The 19568-nt window shown below is 37.3% G+C and overlaps 1 protein-coding gene across 1 annotated transcript; it reads right to left on the bottom strand.

The window, feature by feature from the left end:
- Positions 1-10442: 10442 nt before the first annotated feature.
- Positions 10443-17182, bottom strand: ttc22 (tetratricopeptide repeat domain 22). The gene is made up of 9 exons (XM_051376176.1): positions 17110-17182; positions 16710-17000; positions 15424-15724; positions 14898-14953; positions 14699-14814; positions 14384-14502; positions 12922-13083; positions 12490-12642; positions 10443-12407 (listed from the first exon to the last, which is right to left on the bottom strand). The coding sequence occupies exons 2-9, from the start codon at positions 16970-16972 to the stop codon at positions 11871-11873; spliced, it is 1707 nt and encodes a 568-aa protein (XP_051232136.1). The 5' UTR covers positions 16973-17000; positions 17110-17182; the 3' UTR covers positions 10443-11870.
- Positions 17183-19568: the final 2386 nt, after the last annotated feature.

Raw genomic sequence — 19568 nt, 5'->3', positions numbered from 1 at the left:
ACAGTAGTCCAAAACAGACAAACCAAACACTGGCTGTTGATAGGGCCTTTTTGGAAAAGGGAGAGTGAAGCGTGGGAATTGCAATCTACAACTACACCACTAGATGCCACTAAATCGTACACGTTTGTCCTTTAACTTTTCCCATTTAAAAACGACATTCAAGGTTGAAACGTCCCAAATCCAACAATATAAGATGGGTCATTAAGATAATAAAATATATCAATGAAAGTAACAAACAATAAAAATACAATTATAAAATCTACCAGAAAATAAATTAATTATAGTATAATTAACTGTTTTGCACTTAATTAAATACAATAGAGTAAAGTAAATAATGATCAACAGTAAACAGCAGCTAGATCCTGACCATTGTACCTAGGCTGGTCCTGTGGCATCATTCAAACCAGGTTTGGCAAGAGTCTGGAAACCATACTTGTTATTGCTTTGGTGTTGCTTTGGTCTAGATTGTGATACTTTACTGCCATCTTTTGGCCCTTTCTGTGAATACAAAATATAACAGAGTAGCCAGTAAAACCTGTGTGTGCAGCTTTAATAGCTCCATCCGTCTGTTATTTTTGTGTAGAGAGGGAGACAACAGGCTACATAATTAAAGCCAATGTCAGCAATTATAGCTGCATAAACACAAATAATACTTAGATTAAATAACCATAAGTAGTCTTGGCTGAAGTTCACAGGAAAGTGGAGTTAGACAGAAGACTATCATTACTTGCAGCCCTTAACAATTGTGTTGCTTGAATGTCCATACTTATCAAATACATATCAGTGTGATATTGCACCCATATTTCAATGCTCTCTGCAACTAACAATTCTTTTCTTGATGGACTGATTAATCGTCTGGTCTACAAAACACCAGGAACTGTGAAAGCGAAATTCCCACCACAAGTTGACATCTTCAGAATTCTTGTTTTATCCCGTCATTGGTCCACAACCCAAAGATATTTAGTTTATTATAATGTGGGACAAAGAAAAGAACCAGATCATTATACTAGTAAAAAAGAATATTAAAATATTGACTTTTCATTCAAATCTCTTCATGTAGAACTGAGCTTGTATTTATTTTTATATGAAACAGGATGCAAGAGTGAGACACATGGCAGGAAAGTTTTTATTCAAGTGTAAAACAATGTAATACTGGTTAGAAACTCTTTCTTTATTAAAATATGTGATGCTCTCTTGAACTGTTTCAGCTGTGAACTGTTTAAACTACTAAGTAATACAACAAAGTAATATGAAGCATTTGTAATCCAGTTTTGTTTTCCATTAGTTTATTTGTGATTTCACCTTCATCAACACACAGCCAGTAATGTTTATGTGATTATTACTTAAAATAAAAATGTACTTCAAATACTTCAGAAAGCCGTTGGGTAAACTCAGTGACACAATGTTATGTGTATTCATTAAATATAATTTCTTCAACTTGCATGTGAACCTAAAACAGTAACAGAGAAAGACAGGGAAGTCTTTGGATAAGACCTCTGCTCTCTCTCACATTCAGAGGCACATTTGTGAATTTCCTTCTGATCCATCATGCTGAGACCTGATAATTGAGCTAAATCAAATTTCTTTCACAAGACACAGCAGAACAATAAGAAGCCACAAAGCTCAATGCTGGCCCATAAAACCAGCAGGAGGTGGGTTTCCGTGGGCCATCATCACCGGAGCAGGCTGCATGACATTGACAAAGACATTGGTGGTTTTCTTGCGATACTTCAACTCCCGATGCATCTGACACCAGGAGCACCACCCACAGAAACAGGAAGTCGCAATGTCCCCGCAGAGAGAACCCTGTGGAAAACAAAAGTATTAATTATGCTCTTTTTACTGTGTTCTTCAGGTATTATTTAATGCAGTAAAAATTAGGCTTTCATTCAAACAAAAACATCTGAATGCATCACCTTGACATTATATCTGTGTCGAATGGCAACCCTCATAGACAGGCCTGCAGGTGGCGCACAGAGAGGCAGTCCACAGGCTGCTGTTATGGCAGGGCTGAATATGTCACATAAAGGGAGACAACGGTTGTCTCCAAATTTTTTTGAAACCGTGCAGGCGAGGCAAGGGCAGCACCAGAATCCATAGCAGCCTGAAAAGCAAGCAGTTTTAAGTTGTAATAGAGTTGTTATATAAAGTCTAAGTGGCTTTTTATGACTGAAGGACATACAACAGAAAAAATAAGACAAATATAATAAAACAAACAAATATGACATTATTATGATTGAAGTTGTGGTCTTGATTCTTACAAGAACTTGTGTCCTCACAACAGTCAAAGAGGCTGGTGTTCCACTCAGTCAAGGGAAGTATTGCCATTGGCTCTTGAACATTACCACAGACAGAGAACAATTAACATAAAAGTTAACTAAAAATACATCAGTTTAGAGCAAGAAAATATAGGTGAACTTATTCTGTTTTGCACATACCAGAAATGTTACTTTTACATGCACATATTCATCCTTAAGTGTTGATTATCTGAATAGATATTAGACCATCTTGTGGCAGTCATTTCAATATTAAGATTCAACTATTAATATTATCAAGAATGTTTTGAATGAACATTACAACTATTTTCTATGTAAAGACAAGTAATTTGAAAAAGAAATATGTTTTTGATCAATTGCTATATTTTTGTTTTATGTGTAAAATATATGGACTGAATTAGATTTATCTATTGGCCCTTTAGTTTGACTGTGGCAAACCAGCATGTGCAGGTCATTCTTGCTGAATGAGGTGTTAGGCTACACGCCCTGTAGAAAGAATGACAAAGACAGCAATGCTCAAAAGGGATGGCCTACAAGACTTTTTGTGCCTTCGGTTTTAAAAACATCTTAGAGGGCAAACTTTTATTCATCTGCAAGAAATCTGCATAAATATTCTAATCACAGCAACACTGGCAACAACAATAATCTTTAAATCAGCAACAAATTATTACAATATGATAAGATAATACGTAAGATAAGATAGGATAAATAATCATTTATATTAAATAATTGTTGTCCATCAATTGTAAATCAAAATATCTGTAAAAATATTACAGACGTTGGCAACAGAGGAAGAAGCTGCAGTGACATAGAAAACTCTTGCTCAGCTTTGTACACAGCACCCTACTTGGTGTATGAGACACACATTCAAGCAGTATGATACAAGTACCTTTTATTGTGGTTTTACATTTCAATATTGATGAATATCTTCATTACTAGCAAGGGTTGTGAAGTTGCACAGTATAACTACCAAACAGTAACTGGTAGTTTTCAGAAATAACCAAGAAGCTATGTTACAAAAAACAAAAATTTCACTCTTTATAAACCAAACTTTTGCTGGATTTTAGGATTACCTAACCCCTAACCTCTTACCCCTTACCCTAGCTTTCAACACTTCAGATTAACATATACAATTTCTTATTAGCAAACCCAAAAAACCTTACCTGATTAAGCTTAAAGTCTTTAAAGAGTAAAGTCTGTCACCTCATAAAGCTGTGAAAGAATATGCCTTGAATGAGGAGTGGCACCGTGTGCATACTGAATAAATAGGCACCAACAATGCTGCAGAACCTGAATTTAGACTTAAACAGAGGTGAAAACAATAGTGCACATTAACAAGAGATGTGGCATTCTAGTCCAAAAAAGTGTTGTAACTCTTTCAAGAGCCAAACCCACACCTCTATCTATCTGTCTGGTACTTGAGTAAATGTACTTAGTTAGATTCCATCACTGTGTTTGACTCACTGCCTGGACTTCGGCCGCTCCTTGTTTCTGACAATCTGATTGGAATCTGGCTTGTGTTTCATGGCCTAAAAAAGAAGATGGAAGGTGTGGAAACAGGTGTTGATCCACACATTCTCAGTACAGCCTGTTTGACATTAAGATATTGCTTAAGAAGAGGAATGAGGTAGAAAACCAAAACACCAACCTGTACACCTACATACTTGTGAAGCTAGATGCCTTCTGGTAGTGCATGTGATCTGCCACCTCCATATAAATGTAAATCTGGTTGCCCGGTTAGCTCAGTCGGTAGAGCTGGTGACCTATGTATGGAGTTGCTACAGCGGCCTAGGGTTCAAATCTGATCTGTGGCCCTTTGCTGCGTGTCATCTCCTTTCTCTCTGCCCCCCTTTCCTGTCTATCTTCAGCTGTCACTATCAATAAAGGCAATAAAAGGCCAAAAAATAACTTAAAAAAGTAAATTTTCCTGTCTGCATCATAGCTACAATGTTATACCTCAATCATGCCATACAGCAAAAATTAGTAATAACATTCAATTGCCTTCAGTTGGTTTCTTCAGAAACAACAAATGTGACTGTGTAATTGTTGTTTAATGGTTTGATTACCTTAATTGTTTGCTATTATTATATTATTTTCAATTTACCTATAACCTACATTACCTTTTGTCTATCATCCTCAACCCCATACTTTGTTGTGTTTTAAAGTGTTTTATGTAATAGCAAATTAGAAGCTTCTGTGAGCTAATTTTATGTAAAAGATGACAATATTTATGTTTTATGACATCATTAGCAATTAAAGAACATAAGTTAGGTCCAAATCAGAATAGCTAATAGGTGACCATGTGAGCGACTTTATTTGTTCCAATTGAGGTGGATCACCAAAACATAGAAATGAGGGAGTGACACACCACAATATCATGCAGGCAGTACTCTTGGCAACTTTAATTATGTCTCAAGATACCACATGGGAATCCAACATTTTGTTAAACTAGCACACAGTTGTAGATGTTTTAATGTTTCATCCAGCAGAGTTGGAGGGTCTGTGTAGTGGTAGTAGTGGCACCAAACCTAGAAGTCCTGCAGAAAACCAGAGGGGATAAACATTCCCTGTGTGTTTTTTTATATGTGAGCCCTACACTTAAGCAATTTTTTTTAGAAGGTCTTTTAGGAGTCCTTTTATTGACACCAAGACTGAGTGCTCTCTCTCTTCCAAAATGACAATCCACAATGAGCAGCATTATTTTTCAATCAAACAAAAACAGAGAGAAATCAGAGCAAAGGCAAAAGAAACACATGATATGCAGAGGCTTATATTGTATTTTAAATCTTAATGTTTTACCACTCCTTTAGTAGGAGTATGTGTGTGAAAATGCCATTGTTGTACCTCCATGTTGCAAAACTTGTTCATGAGGAAATGAGAGGCGTCATTCTGTTCTGTTTAAATTTCTTGTTTCTGTGTTAGTTACTTGTGGCAATTAACTTCTGGGCAAACAAATCTGTTCCATGTTATTTGGAAAATCTCTAAATAGGCACAGATTGACTTGGCAAAATATGCAATAAAAGCTATGGGCATTGGCTATACACTTCAAAAAGTCCCTAAATGAGGAAAATACCATAAAGCAAAAACAGATACAGTAAATTTTGCACACAAAAAAGATAATATAAAATCTCTAAGGAGAAGCAAAATACTGAGTGACAGAGAATTAACGTGAGTCATGTATTTTTAAAGTGATACTTTAGAATTAATGTAAAATACATGAATGTCACTGTGAAGTCCATAAACTGCAAAAAAAAGAAGAAATTTAAACAAAAATGCTCCAAATTTGCAGATGTTGTTTGTTGCAGATATAAACATATAATAAAAATAAAAAAAACCACTGAAATCATTTTTATATAATTTGATACCTTTTGATAGTAATTTTCCAATTTCCAGATACTGAAGATGCAAAGAATCACCATTACTTCCCTGTACACGTATATCCTATAGGCATTTAACTGTACACAATATCACACCATGAAGTAGCAGTAAAGTCTCACATTATGCTCCACAAACAATCCAACTGGTAACATTTAGAAATACCCAGGATGCCTCTGTTTTAGTGGTGAGGTTAATACGAACATTCAAAAAACTGCGGAATGTGACTGTGTTACCAAAGAAGTGAAAATAAATCATTTTCATCTGCAGAAACCGCACTTGTGTTTTCGTTACCTTGGAATGAGCCGTAAATATCTACACCGCAGGTTGTCTTCCATGGAGTCCACCATGTTCAACCGCCATGTTTCTACAGTAGTCCAAAACAGACAAACCAAACACTGACTGTTCATAGGGCCTTTTTGGAAAAGGGAGAGTGAAGCGTGGGAATTGCAATCTACAACTACACCACTAGATGCCACTAAATCGTACACGTTTGTCCTTTAAGTTTTCCCATTTAAATACAATGACATTCAAGGTTGAAACGTCCCAAATCCAACAATATAAGATGGGTCATTAAGATAATAAAATATATCAATAAAAGCAACAAACAATAAAAATACAATTATAAAATCTACCAGAAAATAAATAAATTATAGTAAAACTTAGTTAATTAAATACAATAGAATAAAGTAAATAATGGTAAACAGTAAAATCTTACTATAATAATATTCTGTGGCATCATTCAAATTGGGTTTGGCAAGAGTCTGGCAACCATACTTGTTATTGTGTTGGTGTTGCTTTGGTCTAGATTGTGATACTTTACTGCCATCTTTTGGCCCTTTCTGTGAATACAAAATATAACAGAGTAGCCAGTAAAACCTGTGTGTGCAGCTTTAATAGCTCAATCCGTCTGTTATTTTTGTGTAGAGAGGGAGACAACAGGCTACATAATTAAAGCCAATGTCAGCAATTATAGCTGCATAAACACAAATAATACTGAGATTAAATAACCATAAGTAGTCTTGGCTGAAGTTCACAGGAAAGTGGAGTTAGACAGAGTTTGAAGATTTTGTCTTAGCGTGTATTTTTTAGGGTTTTGACAGTTTTGAAATCTACAGAAGTCTTGCCACTATTGTGAAAATCAATTTATCATTAAGGTCAGTTTTAAGGTAATTTGTTCCTGCATCTAAATTGTTGTCTTATGTGATAATAAACTCAATATCTTTAGGTTTTTAAGTCTTGGTTGAACAAAACAAGCATCTCATTTTACAACTTTCTGATAATTTAATGACCAGACAATTAATGAAGACTATCATTACTTGCAGCCCTTAACAATTGTGTTGCTTGAATGTCCATATTTATCAAATACATATCAGTGTGATATTGCACCCATATTCCAATGCTCTCTGCAACTAACAATTCTTTTCTTGATGGACTGATTATTCGTCTGGTCTACAAAACACTCTTCATGTAGAACTGAGCTTGTATTTATTTTTATATGAAACTGGATGCAAGAGTGAGACACATGGCAGGAAAGTTTTTATTCAAGTTTAAAACAATGTAATACTGGTTAGAAACTCTTTCTTTATTAAAATATGTGATGCTCTCTTGAACTGTTTCAGCTGTGAACTGTTTAAACTACTAAGTAATACAACAAAGTAATGTGAAGCATTTGTAATCCAGTTTTGTTTTACATTAATTTATTTGTGATTTCATCTTCATCAACACACAGCCAGTAATGTTTATGTGATTATTACTTAAAATAAAAATGTACTTCAAATACTTCACTTGCATGTGAACCTAAAACAGTAACAGAGAAAGACAGGGAAGTCTTTTGATAAGACCTCTACTCTCTCTCACATTCAGAGGCACATTTGTGAATTTCCTTCTGATCCATCATCCTGAGACCTGATAATTGAGCTAAATCAAATTTCTTTCACAAGACACAGCAGAACAATAAGAAGCCACAAAGCTCAATACTGGCCCACAAAATCATCAGGAGGTGGGGTGCCCGGAGCAGGCTGCATGTCAACAGTGACAGTGGAGGTTTTCGTGCGATACTTTAACTCCCGATGCATCTGACACCAGGAGCACCACCCACAGAAACAGGAAGTTGCAATGTCCCTGCAGAGAGAACCCTGTGGAGAACAAAAGTATTAATTGTGCTTTTTTTTACCGTGTTCTTCAGGTATTATTTAATGTAGATGTACATGAGGCTTTCATTCAAACAAAAAAATCTGAATGCATCACCTCGAGACCATATCTGTGTCGAAGGGCAACCCTCATAGACAGGCCTGCAGGTGGCGCACAAAGAGGCAGTCCACAGGCTGCTGTTATGGCAGGGCTGAATATGTCACATAAAGGGAGACAAGTGTTCTCTCCAAATGTTCCTGAAACTGTGCAGGCGAGGCAAGGGCAGCACCAGAAACCATAGCAGCCTGAAAAGCAAGCAGTTTTAAGTTGTAATAGAGTTGTAATATAAAGTCTAAGTGGCTTTATATGACTGAAGGACACACAACAGAAAAAATAAGACAAATATAATAAAACAAACAAATATGACATTATTATGTTTGAAGTTGTGATCTTGATTCTTACAAGAACTTGTGTCCTCACAACATTCAAGGAGGCCGGTGTTCCACTCGGTCGAGGGATGTGCTGCCATTGGCTCTTGAACACAGAACAATTAACATAACTAAAAGAAGAATATATGGGTGAACTTATTCTGTGTTGCACAACGGAAATATAACTTTTACATGCATATATATAATATTAATATTCAACTATTAATATTATCAAGAATGTTTTGAATGAACATTACAACTATCTTCTGTGTAAAGACAATTCATTTAAAATACAAATATGTTTTAATCGATTGCTACATTTTTGTTTTATGTATAAAATATATGGACTAAGTTAGATTTATCTATTGGCCCTTTAGTTTGACTGTAGCAAACCAGCATGTGCAGGTTATTCTCGCTGAATGAGGTGTTAGGCTATATGGCCTGCAGAAAGAATGACAAGAACAGCAACACTACTGGCCTACAAGACTTTTTGTGCCTTCGGTTTTGAAAACATTTTGGTGGGCAAACTTTTATTCATCTGCAAGAAATCTGCATAAATATTCTAATCACAGCAACACAAAAATAATCTTTGAATCAGCAACAAATGATTACAATATGATAAGATAATAAGTAAGATAAGATAGGATAAATTATCTTTTATATTAAATAATTGTTGTCCATCAATTGTAAATCAAAATATCTGTAGAAATATTACAGACGTTGGCAACAGAGGAAGAAACTGCAGTGACATAGAAAACTCTTGCTCAGCTTTGTACACAGCACCCTACTTGGTGTATGAGACAAACATTCAAGCAGTATGATACAAGTACATTTTATTGTGGTTTTACATTTCAATATTGATAAATATCTTCATTACTAGCAAGGGTTGTGAAGTTGCACAGTATAACTACCAAACAGTAACTGGTAGTCTTCAGAAATAACCAAGAAGCTATGTTAAAAAAAGAAAAAAATATGCTCTTTATAAACCACGTTTTTGCTGGCTCTTAGGGTTACCTAACCCCTAACCCCTAACCCTAGCTTTCAACACTTCAGATTAACATATACAATTTCTTATTAGCAAACCCAAAAACCTTACCTGATTAAGTTTAAAGTCTCGTTGTCGCCTTGTAAAGCTGTGAAAGAATATGCCTTGAATGAGGAGTGGCGCCTTGTGCAAACTGAATAAATAAGCACAAGCAATCCTGTGGAACCTGAATTTAGGCTCCAAGGCATATTTGCACTAAGACCCTAGTTCCAAAAGTGTTGTTACACTTTCAAGAGTCAAACCCACACACGCACAAGCACCAAATTCCCTTAAAATGCAATGACAGTACATTGGTAAAAGTACTAATATCGCACTGTAAAAATACTCCACTACAAGTAAAAGTCCTACATCATTAGCTAAATTTACTTAAAATATAAAAAATGAAAGTACTCATGCAGATCTATCTATCTAGTACTTGAGTAAATGTACTTAGTTACATTCCACCACTGTGTTTGACTCACTGTCTGGACTTCTGCCATTCCTTGTTTCTGACAATCTGATTGACACCTGGCTTGGACAGATCAATGCTTAAGCTTTGATGTCATGTGTTTCATGAGTTGATCCACACATTCTCAATACAGCCTGTTTGACATTAAGATATTGCTTAAGAAGAGAAATGAGGTACAAATCAACACACCAACCTGTACACCTACATTCTTGTGAAGCTAGATGCCTGCTGGTGGTGCATGTGATGTCCCACCTCCATATAAATGTAAATTCTCCTGCCAGCAGGGTCATTCCTCAGTTTAATAGCTGCTTCATAGCAGCTGCATACAGCAAAATGAGTCAAAACATTTAATTTCCTTCAGTTGGTTTCTTCAGAAACAACAAATGTTGTGAATTGTCATTTCATTGTTTGATTATCTTGATCTTTTGCTGTTATTATATTACCTTGAGTTTACCTGTAACATACATACATGTTACCATATGTCTATCATCCTCAACCCCATACTTTGTTGTGTTTTAAATAGTTTTATGTAATAGCAAATTAGAAGCTTCTGTGAGCTAATTTTCTGTAAAATATGACAATATTGATGTTTTATGACATCATTAGCAATTACAAAAGGATTCCTTACGCTGGGTCCAAATCAGAATAGCTAATAGGTAACAATGTAAGCAACTTTATTTGTTCCAATTGAGGTGGAGCACCAAAACATAGAAATGAGGGAGGGACACACCACAATATCATGCATGCCGTACTCTTGGCAACTTTAATTATGTCTTAAGATACCACATGGGAATCCAACATTTTGTTACACCAGCACACAGTTGTAGACGTTTTAATGTTTCATCCAGCAGAGTTGGAGGGTCTGTGTAGTGGTAGCAGTGGCACCAAACCTAGAAGTCCTGCAGAAAACCAGAGAGGACAAACATTCCCTGTGTGTTTTTTATATATGTGAGCCCTACACTTCAGCAATTTTTTTCAGAAAGTTTTTGTAGGAATCTTTTTATTGACACCAAGACTGAGTGCTCTCTCTCTTCCAAAATGACAACGACAATGAGCAGCACTAGTTTATGAATCAAACTGGCATCCAGTGTCACACTGATACCATCACAGGGGCAAGACAAAATCCAAATTGTGCTGATTGTACTGGCTTTAAGAGGGATTAAATACACATTTTACAACACAAAACATTGAGGATATTTCACATAATGACCCTTATCTTTTTTAGTTTTCCTTTTTTTTTTTTTTTTTTATTTAACCAGGGAATTTGTGAACAAGAAATACAATAAGTCCGTCATTCCTCTTCTCTGCTGTCCAAAACAAAGACATATTCTGCAAGTCTCTGGAACTCAGCTGAAAGGATTTTACAGTTTAACACACAAAAATTAATTTTTGCTCAGTCTAACACACTCCAAAGTCTCCCAGAGGTGTTGTGTTGGGGATCTGGTGACTGTAAAAGCCAAAGCATGTTCAGACTCAAACCATTCAGTCAACCCTGGTGCTCTGTTATTCCAGTTTTATAGATCAAGACAATAGATTGCATAGTGAGTGATTCAAAAACCTTTATTCATAGCCATTTTAAAGTTATTAAATGCTTGTGATTGAATCCTTTTGCACCAAAACAGAAACTTTCATCCTGCTGGGATGAGGAGAGGTAGTCTTGCATCATTTAAATATTACTAAGCAGATATAAGAATACGTTTGTTGGGCTGTGAGACTGACTCTGAGTCGCAGTCATTTATATGGCCACTGTCGAAGGGCCAGTGGAGCCTCGTGACCATAGCTATATCATTATCAATACACTCAACCATTGACTCTTCCACTTAAACACTCCAAAAAGTTGTGACCATCTTATTTGGCATGAAAACTTATATACTTATCATATATTCCATCATAAAGCAAGCTTAAAAGAAATATCCATCTGTGCTAACACTGTAACTGTAGGCTGCTCTGTAGATCCAACCTTTAAGTTGTTCTTCCAATTAAAGTATTAAACACGTTAATAATAGAAGAATTGTGGCTTAAAACATACACAGTTAGAGTAAAGGCAGCTTAATCACATTGCACTGCACCACCGCTGTTCATTTTTATCTGTGAAATGGTGTCAAGAATTTCATTAATTACTGCATGTCACATGCCTGTATATCATTTAAAGTCCCATATTTGCATCATGTAAAGGAGAAAGACTTTCCCAGTGGTCTCTTCTTAACCAGCTGTTTAGGCACCACTGTTTCCAGTAGCCTTCTCACTAGGTCCAGTCTACCTGTCCTGATCAGAGCCCTGGATAACTCTGTGACCTCTGCTGTGTGATTCCTGTAAAGGCACCTCAGCTCGGCCTTCACGATGTCCCCAGGGTACTTCTCCTCAGCCTTTTGCACCCACAGCTCCAGCTGGGTGATGGCGAGGCTTGGGTCAGGGCCACCCTGCATGAACAGAGCCAGTAGGACGTGTAGGAGGCAGCGCAGGGCTGTGGTGTCCGTGCCCCCTGGTCTCTCTAACTCCAAAGCCTGTTTGAAGCAGTCTGCAGCATTCTGCTCCTCGCCCTTCAGCAGGAGGCAGCGTCCTCTGAGTATGTGGAGGTCCGGCAAGGTGTCACCCAGCTCATACTGAAGGGCATGGGACAGGCTCACCAATGCACTGTTCACTGCCCCCTCATCCACTAAAAGACTCTCCTGGAGTGCATCTACACCCATGTAGTAGAAAACCTAGAGGGAACAACATGAATCTGATAAGCCTGTTGCAGTAGAAAACCCATCTTTATTGCTCATTAGTTGTTTGTGTCTTTACCTGTGCCATCTCTAGATGAATCCGCAGACATGGATGTACAGTCAGGACCTTGTCCAAGTCTTTTCTGGCCTCAGTTAGATTCTGTCGGTCTGGGATCCCTCCAAGACCATGTTTTGCCTTTTCCAGGTCCCTGACATAGAGCATCATATTGATCTAAAAGGAGAACCTTTATAAATACTTGTACAAAACACCTTTTATTGATATCTTCTTTGTAAATGGAAATCATCATCCATTTATGCAAGCTTTTGGAATATAATATTTAACTTTCACCATGCAGTGCACAAATATAACCATTAATAGTTCACACCAGCTCAAACATTAGATCTGATTGCGCAAATATGTGAATTCTGTGCATCTTTAATGTAAATTCTCAAGCATTAACAATTGACTGAGTTTTTTTTACTTTAACTTCATGTACTTTGGTTGCAGTACCTTGGCACGGGTGCAGTAGGCCTCCCAGTTGAGCTCTGGGTCTGGGAGCACGTTTAAGGCCATGTTGCAGATCCCTGTGGCCATCTCATGTTTGCCCAACAGAAAGAAAACCTTTGCCAGAAGGTTCAGGGTGAATGCATCATCGCTGGCCAAGTTTATAGCCTGAGGACACAGACAGTTATACTGTATGTTACTGGGAAAATATATAAAGAGGTAGCACAAATTCTTCTGTAAAGTACGACTAAGCTTGCAGTGACACATCTTAGACATAAATATTTATTGAAATGACTTAGATTACATTATTACAACATTATTAGAGCAGATCTTACTTCTGTAATTTCCAATGTATTTTTGTACAAAGTATATAAAGAAAAGGGGAAATTATATTATTGGCAGAAACTGTATGATGTGGGCTGATAAAGCTAAATTAATTTTAGGTAAAGTTTTATATTCATATGGACTGAGACATTTCTACAAGACTACACAGCTATACAGTGAGTTAAACACACTTTCAATAAAGGTTGAAGACAGGAGTTGGCCTTTGAAGTATGAAACTGTAAAAACCGCACTGAATAAAACACAAATAAATTAAATGATAGTGACTACAAATTAGTACAGTCACATGCAAAACTGAATTCACAAAACTATAGGTTAATTATCAAACTAAGATAGTTGCACCTCAAGCCAGGAAGAAGTGCAGAAAAGATCAATTCCCCATCGCAACACATTAATTTATCTAGAAAACATATAAACAAAGAGTCCACAAGCCCAACAAGCTAAATTAATTTTAGGTAAAGTTTTATATTCATATGGACTGAGACATTTCTACAAGACTACACAGCTATACAGTGAGTTAAACACACTTTCAATAAAGGTTGAAGACAGGAGTTGGCCTTTGAAGTATGAAACTGTAAAAACCGCACTGAATAAAACACAAATAAATTAAATGATAGTGACTACAAATTAGTACAGTCACATGCAAAACTGAATTCACAAAACTATAGGTTAATTATCAAACTAAGATAGTTGCACCTCAAGCCAGGAAGAAGTGCAGAAAAGATCAATTCCCCATCGCAACACATTAATTTATCTAGAAAACATATAAACAAAGAGTCCACAAGCCCAACCGTAATTAAACAGTTACCTAGAAGGTTGTATGTAGCAGAGTCACAAAATATCTACTGATGAAGTACTTAAATATTTGGAGAGTAGATTAAAGGTGCCTGTCAATATTTGTTTGCCCATAAAACTGACGAACAGGTGAACGTGCTAATGTCAGTTAAACTGCTGTCGAACTGTGCCGGTAGTTGTTGCTAATAGCAACAGGATGTTCAACTGAAATTTTTTTTTCGATAAGCAACAGGTCTTCAGAAGAGAGAAATGTTTATCAGATTGAACAAGAACAGGTCTCGGTAAAATAGTCCTCGCTTGTTTTTTTTCCTTCTAGTTTGGGTTAACTTACAGTTCCATAGCAGGACAGAGGTTCAGAGGCTGAGTAGCCACAGTCGTGTATAGACATGGGCACAGTGGTGAATTCTTCCTTCCTCTCCAACATGATGCCAACGTAACACCAGGCAAGAGCTGAGGGGAGAGACCAGAATCAGAAATGTTACCAGGTTCTCCTTAAAGCTTGTTGTTTGTCTCCCTCCAATAGTCAATAGTCAATGTACAGTGTGAGCTAATTAAACCAAATATCACCACTGCACTATGCATATAACACAATGCCTCCAAATGTACAACAGAGCATATAGTATGTAAACAAACCTACTGTGTTTACCTTTGTTTCGTGTTTTTTCAGATGCAAGGGTTTCTTTGAGAAGCTTCAGTCCCTTATTGTAGTGAGAGAGTCTGGAGTATTCAGAGTCGTCTTTGGTCTTTACTATGTCGTCCAGTCTGCGGGGAGAATATGACTTTCATATCTACAAATTCATATCTACACATCAAATATTTTTTTTTTTTTTTTTAAGTTTTTGTACCTTATATAGATGGTTGCCATTTTAAAATACCAGCTTCGTTTTTCCTCAAGTGGTATCTGAAAAACAACAATATTCGCTATCAATAAAATTACATTTATCGTGCAAGAATATTCAGGTACATGCCCAATAACATTGTTATTCCACCAAATGAACAGTTTCGTCTCTGATAAAAAAAAAATAATATAAAATATTTGTTTTGTTTTTTATCCATGTGAGCTTAGTAAATTCAAAAGTCTTGTGCATAGCCACATCATCCAACTTCAGTTAAGGTTTGGGGGTGAAATGAGTCATAGAAGACCAACAGATTAAAATACATCTAATTATTACTAACTGCATGGTTGGAGTGCCACCTAACTAAATGCTGGGAGGTTATGAGTCACAGAATGATGCATGTAGTCTCACCCATTAACCAGTCATTGTTTCAGTGTTCCTCCCTACATTTACACTCTACATGTTATTCCTACTGTTAAACAGACATTTACAGCTTTATTCAGAGCATCACTGTATATGTGTGTTTCCACCTCACCAGCTGATCCCCATAGTCCAGGGCTCTGTTGTAAAGTCTCAAAGCTGCTGTCAGCCTCTCTCTCAGGTCCTCCTCGTTGTCCAGCTCCACATCATGGGGATGCACATAGGCCTGCTCCGCCAGGCAACGGGACGCCAGGAGCCTGATCTCTTCCTGAGAGGCCTCTCCAGCATCTAAGCCCATAAATTGGGACACTTTCTCCACACACTCCCCCGCATCCAGCTCTCTCCCCAGCTTGTCGTACACATAGCCCAGGTTGGCCCAGGCATTGAGGTTACCAGGATCTTCTTTACAAATGCTCCTGAAAGGCCAAGATAAACAGAGAGGTGAAGTTAGAAAAAGAGCTCCCTCAAAGAAGATGAACCTTGGTAAACGTGATAACATAACACCTGCAAAAATATTAGCATGTTAGCATTGTTTGAGAGCATGTTAACATGCTGACGTTATGCTGCAGACATTAGCATTAAACACCAAAAGAAAAAAAGCACTGAGAGCCGCTAGCATGGCCGCAAATTCTTTTAACTGGTGTCTAAGTGTAGTATTTCCAGTAACCTTAGCAATCAGAAAATTGGTGTTACTTGATATTTGTGTGTAATACAACAAAATACAACTAAAGTGTCACATAGGCAAAGAGGAAGTACATAAGGAGATGCATAGTTTAGATAAAAGAAGACATCACTAAGATAACTAAGAATTTTAGACAGAACTAAAATGGTATCATACTTTATGAGTACCCATACAACATGAAGTAGAATAGAAAAATATAACATCATCTGCAAAAACTAATTATAAAGTGTATTGGTTTATTGGAATATAATTATATAACATAATTATTTACATAATTACATAATTGCTACAAAATTGTACTTTATTAGGCTATGAGTGTAATTGGATGTTAGGTTAAGTCCTATATCTGCAGAGATCAGAGTTAGCAACATGAAATAGATATTAATTTGTTAATCTTACAAAGGCAATTCATACTTTTGTTGATCATGCTGGTTGATTTTGTAGCCAAACAAGCCATCTGTGCATAGTTGTATTGGTTGTACTTTTGTCCTGCCATTTCTGCTGCTGTGTAGGCATTCAGTGTGGTGGTTCTTGGTTAGCTCACAGAGATTAAGTATGTAGTAAGACACATTTCAACTTGTGTGGTGTTTCTATAGCTACAGAAGCTTAAAAACAGTTTATAAATCAAAATCTATTGTGAAATCATCCATCGCCAGTGTCTCAAAACCTCTGGCTTAGTGAATATTTGAAATATTCTGCCTTATTCTGTGAATCATCACCTGAATATTTCCTCGGCTGTGTCCAGCTGTTCGAGGTGAAAAGCCAGCAGACCCAGCAGATTTCGGACGGCGTACTGTAGATATCCAGCTTCAGCCTCGAGCTCGCCTCGCAGGCTCTCCTGTTTTAGATAAGTGTCCCTGAGTCTCAGCTTCACAGGCCCGACTGGGTCACAGTTGAGGTTGAGGTCTAGGTGGAAGTGGCCGGGGATGTAATCCATATCCTCCATGAGAGACTCAATGTCCTCTGTGCTGTCAGCCTCCATGGCTTCCTCCTTCTTCTTCTCCTTGTCCCTTGTTATTTACATAAGAAAAGAAACTTTAAGAAATAAAAATGCTGAATTTGTACATTTTGACCTCCAATCTTTGACAAGAAAATAACTCTCGTCCTTCCTCAACCTACGTTTCCTTACTGTTGCAGAATTCATCCACCCACTCTTGTCATCCCGGTGCAGACAGGTTGAACAGGTTAGGCTTGGGAGTGACTAAGGGAGTGGAACAGGGTGTAGGGGCGAGGTATATGGATATATCTCCTGCACACTTTGTTTCAAGTCTCCCTTTTGATACTCATCCAAAAATACATAAAAGTTTAGGAATCCATTCTATAATTACATCACTTCTGAGTTGTCATGAATTTGCTATTTGTCTCTTTTTTTCATTTCACTCTAACAGAAGTACTGACTGGCATTTCTTAAAGTCAGTTCTGACAGGATGATCTCATTTATGTCTTCAGTTTTGTAAAAATGTTTTTGTAGCCTTGTTTTGGAGAATGTTAAATTTACCCCCTTATACCCCGGGCTGTCAGTCACCAACAGAAGAATGTGAACTATCAGGATCAGTGTGACTGAAACACTGAAGGAAAGAAAAAGTCTTCAGATTTCATGTTACTTCTTTAAATTACCTTTAATTTCAATGAAAGATCTCTTTAGGACATAACAACATGAGTTAATTATCAAAAGATAAACATGCAGCTGTATGATGAGCTGCTGACAGAGCATGTAAACACCTAGAGGAGATATGCAGATACTCTGCAAAGAGTGCAACAAAAGCAAACATTGACTGTGAATCCTTGTTATCCTGACAAGTCACAATACTATCTTACAAGATCAGACACACACGATAAGCACATTATTGCTTCAGAATGGTTTTGCATACAAATCCAAACTCTTCCACCAGAGGGTAAACTTGTATTGTGATAAACCAGACAGACAGAACAAACATGTTCTAAGTCCACTATCACATGCAATGTCTTGATGATCTTTACAGACCTACAAAGTGGGTCCCAAGGAAGTGCAAACTCTCTAATAGAAATCAGCCCTCCACAGCTGGGTAGCAATAATAGCCATGGATGGGAACAAGTCAATTACAAAAGACCAATATAAAATACATTCAAAGAGATAAGTCCCAGGAAGTATGGTTGGTCAGTATTCAGTGTTTCAAGGAACATATTGACATTCATGTCCTTCGTGGTCCAATGTGGCCACAGGTTTCAGGGATAGTTGCAGGTTGATATAGTTTTAGATTAGTTATAGATTAATCAGTTGCTCAAGGATGGAGGAGACCAGGGTTTTTTGAACAGTTCAGGAGAAAACAGCAGTCCTGTTTTAAAAGGAGGGAGTTTCAATGAAAGGACTACTTCTAATACGAAACATGCATGTTTTCGATGGGGTTAGATCACCTGTAGCTAACCCACACAAATATCGAGAGAACATGCCCACACACAAGTGCCTCAGTCAGGTTTAAACACTAATGCACCACCTATGCTGCCCCTGAAACACCATGAATTTACAAGAGAGGGTATTGCATAATGTGTATTTCAGTACTGCAAATGTACCTCCTCGTGGGCAGCCTTTTCCATTTGTACCATGTGGGTGTACAGAAATCTGAAAATGTTCTCCTCTCGACAACCGTTGCCATGGTGGCCATCATGGATACCAGGCTGATTGCATGGCAACATAATGATTACAGATGCATGATTGTGTGGCTGTGTACCCTCCAAACCAAAGACAGAATTGAAACAGCATTTCGCTCATAAAGGCTCCAATTTGGATAATAGATTTTACATCATAGCAGCCAAGAGACAAAACAAAGGTATTATTGGGAAGATGCTGACCCCTAATAATCCCTGTAGCCTTTGCAGTACTCCCCTGTAAAGTAGGATTAGAATATGTGCCCCACATACTGATAAAGGTCCCTTTGCTTTTAACCTAACCCCTTGTTAACCTACTTAATTGTTTCATTGTCTGTCTTAATTTTTGACACATTGAATGACAGTGATGAAGAATAACGTACAGACAGTAAGGGAGTGAAGTATGAGCGAGAGGAAAGATGGCAGCAATCAACCATCAAAGTTCTCTAAAATCCTTCTCTGCGGAGACATTACATTTACATTGACAGGAGCATAGCTGGGAAATCTGGGGCCCCTCACGAGATGTGACATTGAATACAAAGGATCATAGGATCACAGGAAAGCCTCATTAATCCAGACTTTATACCTTCCTATCCCCTCCCTCTAAGCTCAGCTCTCCTCGGTTACTAATACCTTTGTTACAGCTTCACTATCTTGTTGTAACACTAGTTCAAAGTATCATTAAGAATGGATGGATTGAATGATTCACTATGTATTGTACTGTATGTTCTCCATCTCAAACTGGAGAAAGGTAGCTTCACTATGGTATCCAGGTTCATCAGAAATCAGCCCTAATCCACTTCCCATCCTGAATCCTTCTTTTAATGTATTTATATTTAATGCAGATGTCCATCCCCATTTGAATGCCGAACCCCCCGATCCCTTATTCCCTTGAGACACACTTGTACATTTAATTAGTGCTTACACTGTAGCTGAAACCCCTCTGCCTTTCT

This window comes from Dicentrarchus labrax, unplaced genomic scaffold, assembly GCF_905237075.1.
Source record: "Dicentrarchus labrax unplaced genomic scaffold, dlabrax2021, whole genome shotgun sequence".
Classification (NCBI taxonomy): Eukaryota; Metazoa; Chordata; class Actinopteri; family Moronidae; genus Dicentrarchus; species Dicentrarchus labrax.
This window is presented reverse-complemented; position numbering and strand designations above follow the sequence as displayed.

Excerpts from the sequence above, each read along its gene's own strand:
- ttc22 (XM_051376176.1), bottom strand. The coding sequence starts at position 16,972 with ATGGAGGCTGACAGCACAGAGGACATTGAGTCTCTCATGGAGGATATG. Across the intron at positions 15,725-16,709 it reads ACAGCCGAGGAAATATTCAG|GAGCATTTGTAAAGAAGATC; the intron begins GTGATGATTCAC and ends TTGGCCTTTCAG. Across the intron at positions 14,815-14,897 it reads ATGGCAACCATCTATATAAG|ACTGGACGACATAGTAAAGA; the intron begins GTACAAAAACTT and ends TTCTCCCCGCAG.